General features: G+C 42.7%; 1 protein-coding gene across 2 annotated transcripts in view; it reads right to left on the bottom strand.

Annotated features, from left to right (window-relative positions):
* Nucleotides 1–720: 720 nt before the first annotated feature.
* Nucleotides 721–7,001, bottom strand: part of LRGUK (leucine rich repeats and guanylate kinase domain containing) — a 52,684-nt gene continuing 46,403 nt past the window's right edge. For both annotated transcript variants that reach the window (XM_075081696.1, XM_075081697.1), the window contains 2 exons: nucleotides 1,934–2,103; nucleotides 721–1,517 (listed from right to left, as the gene is read on the bottom strand). In XM_075081696.1, the coding sequence (XP_074937797.1) occupies nucleotides 1,366–1,517; nucleotides 1,934–2,103 (322 nt within the window). In that variant the 3' untranslated portion in view covers nucleotides 721–1,365. The remainder of the gene's footprint in view (nucleotides 1,518–1,933; nucleotides 2,104–7,001) is intronic.

Here is a 7,001-nt window from a genome sequence, read left to right as displayed (position 1 = left end):
GGATACACTCATCAGCAGCCGTGTCAATCAACCGCGCAGCCAGCTCTAACAGCCAGGCCAGCTTCTGCAGAGGTATTGAGAGAGGGAAAGCGGCCAGGAAGAGCCCTGTGGGATTTGGTGAAGGAACCGTGGAGGTTCGGGAGTCCTTCGGTGGCAGTCAGGTACCCACCTTGCTGAACTGCTTTGGCAAAAAGCCCACTAAGGTTGAAACCGCAGCTTCGGTTGCCTGAACTCCTTCTGAACCCAAGCCACGGAGCAGCCTTGCTCTTAGCTCTGCCAAAATCAATGATAAAGAACTGGTGCCTCGGAAGAGCTGTTGCACTTCACCTGGAAGATACAGCCAGCTGCTACGTGGAAAGGAAACTACTTGATAAAAAGCTGACTTGTTTTACAGGCTTCACTGGAATTTAAGGTCAGGCTATCTGAATCTATCCATTACTTACCACGAGCTGTGTTGCTTCGTTCAGTTCTTCCTATTTAAACAACGAAAACCCTCGGCCACATGGCGAACGTAGACGGTGAGGTAAAACAGAGCTCCTCTGCGGGCACGACTCCACGCTGTGGCAACGAGTGACATCTCCTGCACACACAAAAGCCTCTGAGGACCCACGCTGTGATCTGAAATAGTGAACGCCCCTCCTCGGGGGAAGCTGCTCGGGCAAAAGGACCCCACTCTCTGTTCTATAAGTAGATGGTAATGAAAATTAATCAGGACAAACATTAACTCAAGAGCTTTATTTACTCATCAAAGCTCTGCTCCACATACAGAAAAACAAATCTTTACATGCTACTTACAGCTTCAGCTAGTTCTCAGTAACTGCACTGGTTTTTTTCTGACAACTCCTTGCTAGATTGTTTAAATACACCTGCAAATTAAAGCATTATGTCTCATCCCTTCAAAAAAACAAGTTTTATTAAAAAAGACTTCGATCTAGTTTTCACTCCCAACTTAACTTTGCACATTTCGTAAAATCCCACTTCAAAATAATTCACTAGTACTACAATATAGACAATATTATCAGAGGCCCTGATGCTTCCACACCTCAATTAAATCTGCGATATAGGAGGGGGAGGAAAGAGAGAAATTAATGGAAGATACGGTCATGTGGCTGTTAGGAAAATTCTACGCCGCTTCCCAGCTGAGAGTGCCTGGGGAAATAATTTTTGCTTTGGGCAATACAGAAATTACTTTTTAATAAAGTTATAAATAAATAACTTTTTCTGGGAGAGTTAATCAGAAATGGATTTAGAAATAATATTTGATAGACTGTGCTTTGTTGAAGAGAAATATATCGAAAAATCAGCATTTCTGTTAGCCAGAACAATTCAGTGTATTCATGGCAAAGACTTGGCTAGTGGTGGCCATCAAGGGTTGGTCGTCTTCCGCCCAGACGGGATTGGAGGTAGGACGGGTCTGGAGTGGGAGCCTGGCCAGTTGATGAGCTGAGGCACATGAGAAGAACCAGTCTTGGCCTTGCTGGATTTTCTCTGAAGATTGTCACTGGGGAGCTCAGTCTCTGCAGAAATGATCAATAAGCGAAGAAGCACTCAGAGGGTGTTTATATCAAGGGCAAGACAAAATTTACCACAAAGCACATCTCCAGCTGAAACCCAGTGTTCTGGGGGTGGGGGAAGCGTAATATCTTCCGGTAGTCTAGTGAGTGCTCTACCTCGTACGCGTGGAAGAGTAACTCTATGCCTAAGCAACCACTATTTTTAATTTCTCCTAAAGTTCATTGAAAGAAAGCTGCTGTATTGAGTATGTTGTGTTCACGCTGCAGTGATCCTGCCACATCGTGACATTGCTGCTTCTAAGAGTGTCTTTATCAGAAGCACGAAAAAGCTGCCCTGTCACCCAAATACAGCCTCTATCATTACAGCAAGAACGATACACAACCTGAGCAAAACTGTTGCTTTGGAATACGGCTCAAACCTTTCAAGCTGTCCACTCCATTTTTAGCTCCTCTTAGATCTTGATGCTCAGCTTTGGCTTCTTCAGCGAGATGCGCATGAGGAACAGGCACCCAAACCGACAGACCTTCACCAGCAGATGCACCAGCTGAGATTAGAAATCGTCCACTAGCAGGACCAGATTCTCTGCAGCTGAGAGGAGGAAATGATTCATGCTTTAAAATAGCAATAAAAAAAGTGCAGATGCACCAGGTCTGACAGTATTACGGGTGTTGCAGTCACACAACTCAGTCAAAAGTCAGAAATAAATCCCAGTGCTTATCAGTTACACAACGCTTTTTCACATATTATAATTCCCTCAAAACTTCTAGTGCTACCAAACGCAACAGCTACGTCTCTCGATTTTCATTTATTGGTTTAATTAATTGCCCAGACGTACACCAGGTACAATAAAGAGGTTCAGGCCTCACAGTGAATACGCTCCAGATCTGGATCAGAACTCAGAGCTCCTCATTTCCAAATCTGCGGCTCAGCGCTGCAGGCCATGTTCTCTCTTGGTGAGGGAAAGAAAATAGGAATTGCCTTAAAAAGAAGTGTTTCTGTAGTGCCCCAGTGACAACACGGACCATGAATAGTCATTTACCAGTGAGCAGCACCCAAGGCACCTCTGACCTGCATCTCTTGCAGAAAATCTAGTCAAAGACAAAGCTTGAGTGGTCTGAGGCACTGACAATGATAACGACCGTGTTGTAGCTCGTTCTGATGAAGGCTTTCCATTTCCATCTCTATTCTATCAATTTACTTCAAGAAACGCAAGGAAAAGACCTTTATTGATATGGAGAGATCAATAACTATCTATTTAATGCAAAACCATAATACATATCCGGAGCAATGTTTAAGATATTTCATAATGTCTCTCTCTCTTCACACAGAAGGGACTGTGCTGGTCTAGGTGAGAGAAATTCATTCATAGATTTATGAATCTGGGAGGAAGTTCAAAGATTAACTACCCTGACCTTATCCACGGTGCAGGCCAAAAGAATTTACTCCTGTAATTCTTGCAAGAAGCAATTTAGCTTGTGAGAATACTGTGATTACAGTGTTCTGGGGAATAGAAAGATAGTATTTCAGCGGTATTTCAATAAATCCATACAGTAAGAAGAAGGGATCACAAATAATGAGATAAAACAGTGTGGTACTCCCATAAGAAGCAGGTAATTCTCTTCTCGCTAGATGTACTGTGGAAGTCTGTCAGAATTTTGCCATTGTCTTCAAGGTAAAGGAATATTATACCCTGTAATGTACTGAGCGCTTGCATCTTCCTCTGAGGTCCGCTGCATCCGAGGATGCTCATCAAACACCAAATGCTGTAGCCAAGTGTTTAACCCTAGTCGTAATCTCATTTTAGCTGCCTGTAATAGGCATCAGACATAACTGCAGTAGGGATAAAAAAATTACTAGGAGTAGTAAACCCAGGCTCAGTATCAACAGCAGCTTGGACTCTCCAGCAACATCTATTCCAATTTCTGAAAGGCTGCCTAGTACCGCTTTTACTTTAGAGAACATAGTCACACATTCGCCTACAAATAAAGGCTAAAACCAGGTATCATATACTTGCAATTAACACCCTGTGGATCTCTAGCCACAACTACATGAATGCACCGTGTTAAAATCCAGCATCCGAAGCATTCGACACAAATCTTCACTGCCTTTCTCCCGAGCCGTCCCTTTCTCAAAGGGCAAAAGACAAGGTAAACTGTGGGAAATATTTTATATACCACTTGGCAGGGGGTAAAGGAAAGGCAGGTACCCAGTGTACAAGTGTCACAGGAAACATTTAGTTTAATTAAGGGTTCTTGTAAAAATATTTAATAACATCAAAAATAAGTGGGAAAACTAGCGCTTTTGAGGTCTCTGCCATGTAGATGTCCAAGGTATTTGGGAGAGGTGGGGCAGAGGAGCTGAGAACCTGCCTCTCCTTTGTGCTTTTGTCAGGCGACCTGTAAAGCAGTTTGGATAACTTGTCCTTCCCTAACAGCCTCAGCACAGAAAAGAGAACTATTACAGGTGAAACAGGCATGTGTTCCCTCTAGTAAAATTTCCCAGAAAGCTAAATGGAAAAGAAATGAAAAATAGGAATTTTAAAACAACTCCAAGTATTACCCCAGGGAGTAATGAGGTAAATGGATTCTGTGTGCCCTAAATACAAAATATGTTAGTAATGAGTTGAGGAGTAAAGCACTGGACTGCTAGAGATTCTGTCTAGATTATGGTTGCACTGGACAGCCAAACCCTAACATGCATCATTGCACATGATGTCGTAATATTTCAATCGATGGATATATTTCATTTGGCTGTATTTGGCAGGAATGGGGACATGCAATCATGTATTTGAGACAGATCCTTGTTAAATGCACTGGTCAATGTAAGCACTGGTAAGATTCCGACTCCACCTCAACCTCGCAAATAATGAAGGTATAGTAACAGATTAAGAAATTAAGTTTCTATTCTCCAACTCACTACATTTTGCCCCTCCTCTCCTTGTTATGCTGTAACCAGATCGTTTCAATATCTGTACAAACAACCCTACTGGTAAAAGCGAGTCATGAAATACAGCAGACAGGGACCTAAAGAATTCATCATGGCCTGTGGTGACTAGCAGTCCTTTAAATTACAGTTGTAAGATACATTGCCCTAAAGGACTGCTACTCACCAAAGGTAAAGATAAATTGTTTAAGCCTATGAGTGAGAACAAATGGAACCTCAGGCAAAAATAATCCACACTTTCATGTGTGGGAGAGTTCAGTCTCCAGCAGAGGACTTCAAAAACCCCTGGAAACTGGTGAAATCAGGGGAGATGAGGTCATCATAGTTTACTTCCAAGGAGAAGCCCATTGCTAGGGTCTTAGCAGTGAAAAGAAGCCATGGATGTAATTAGAAACTGTCCTGCTGAAAACTGCAGGTCAGCGGGCAGACGTCCAAACAAAAACTTTAATTTTCACTCTTGAGTAAATGCCATCAGGATGATGATCCTGTATTTTACCTGTAGACACAAAGTAACCGAACAACTGCAGGAGTCGAATCTGAGAAATGTTAGTGACCTGAAGAATAATGATGCTATTTCCACCACAGCTCAAGCTGACAGATTTGAGAAATAATGCAAAAAATTTGGGACCTGGACACAGTGTTGCCCAGTGAGGTATCAGACTGATCTGCAGTCCCTGATCTTGGAAAACAATCTTTCCTTCATGGTTGTGCCTGGAGGTCGATGCATTCATGCTCTTACCCCTTGATGGCTTTTTTTAGTTTACTCTTTCTTCCATTCCAAATGTTGAAAGCATAAAATTGGAGAGAAAGGAAAAGAAAATGTTAAACTACCTCAATATTCAAACAAAAATCACTACAGGCTTTACTACAATACTTCAGAAATGTGGGATTTTTCTCACTAATATTTCAAATGCATCCACGCAACAGCTTTCCCATCAACCACGCCTATAAGCAAATTTCTTCCAAACTTTCCATATTGCCCTCGCAAAAGGATTTGACAACATGACTCTATACAATTTCACCGTAGGCCATGATGCATGCACAGAAAATGAATCAGATTAGCAGTTTGCTTCTTCTCTCCTCACAGTTGTTTTTTCCACTGTGTTATTAACAGTGCTAAATGAAAACACTGCTAAAGTCAAAACACCAAAATGTGGCGGAGTGGAAAGACATATTTATTCCCATCTGCAAAGGGTAAGACCTTTACAACTCATCATAGCTTCACACTCATTTGAGTTATAGGTCTTGCCTCTTACTGGTAAGGACAGATGATGTATAATCCCTCTGCAACCTATTACGCACTCCGTTTCTCTCACATGCTCACTCGGTTCCCCTTCAGCACGCTCCGCTGTGGCACAAATACTCAGGACAAATGAATCTGCAAAGGCCTACAGTTTCAACGCTTTTACAGCATGCTAATTAACTACTTGTAATTACAGTGGCAGGTAGTACATCACATAGAGGGAACTGGCAGTCTCTCTAGGATATAAGAGGAACACTGAGATTTTTTCAACAGCAAGTTTAGCTAAGAATCCTGCTTAACGGATGAGGAATAAAGTGAATGGGTTGAAATCTTATAAAGATGCTCAGCGTCTCTCATCGGTTTGACTTAATGTGAAAAGCTGCCTAGTGTGTGTTCGGGGGGTTATTTCACAGTGATTTTAAAAGGACATGAAAACACATAGGTGAAAAATACACAGTATGGTATGTTTAAATATTGGAGGAAAGGTACCTTGGTTTGTGTGGAAAGAGAACAAGATAATAGACATGGGATCGAAGCCACAATCAAATTCCAGTTTACCAACAGCCATATGACGTAGACGTCAGCTCGCTCTAAGCTGCAGCTTTCAGATGAGCTTTGTGGTAGGTTCTGAAGAGCAGGCAGAGCACGGCTACAAACACACACCTGTTTCCTAGCGCAGATGGGGGAGCCGGCATGTCACGCTTCACTAGGTCACGCTGTGTGGCATCCGACTGCTTCTGTGTATCCCATCTGGGCATGAGATTAAAACAGATGGCCAGAAGAGGGGGAAAAAACCCCCAGTTTATCTAGGATACGGCACAGAAAGGCCGCAATGTCACTTGCCACAACAGCAGACAGGCCTGTTGGCAGACAGAGCTCAAATGTACTTATGAAACAGGCCCTTTAGAGTAAGTCACCGCCATCTTGCAAGAGACGATGCGGGCCCGCAGAGCAAGTCAGGAAAATATAGCATGCTTCATAGCTGAAGGCCAAAAAGACATTGAAGGTGTGACCTCTTCAAATCATCTTCTACCCTCACCTCTCTACAAGCTTTAAATGAGACAGGACTTGTCTCCCTCCCGTAGCTTAGAGCCTGTTTAGCTGTGATACAAATAAATGAGGACGTTCATCACTCAGGAGCAGAGATGCTGGACAAGATATGAAGCACTGCAGCAATGGCTGAGATAGTAAGAGAAGGTAAAGGTACTACAGAGCTCAGTATCCTGATGGGGTCTGCTGTTATCATGCATGAGATATGAATCTGAAGATCATGATATCACCCAGAGACTCCCAAATGGTA

This window comes from Phalacrocorax aristotelis, chromosome 1 (genome assembly GCF_949628215.1).
Source record: "Phalacrocorax aristotelis chromosome 1, bGulAri2.1, whole genome shotgun sequence".
Taxonomy (NCBI): domain Eukaryota; kingdom Metazoa; phylum Chordata; class Aves; order Suliformes; family Phalacrocoracidae; genus Phalacrocorax; species Phalacrocorax aristotelis.
Note: the sequence above shows the minus strand (reverse complement) of the source record. Positions and strands in the feature narration are given on the sequence as shown.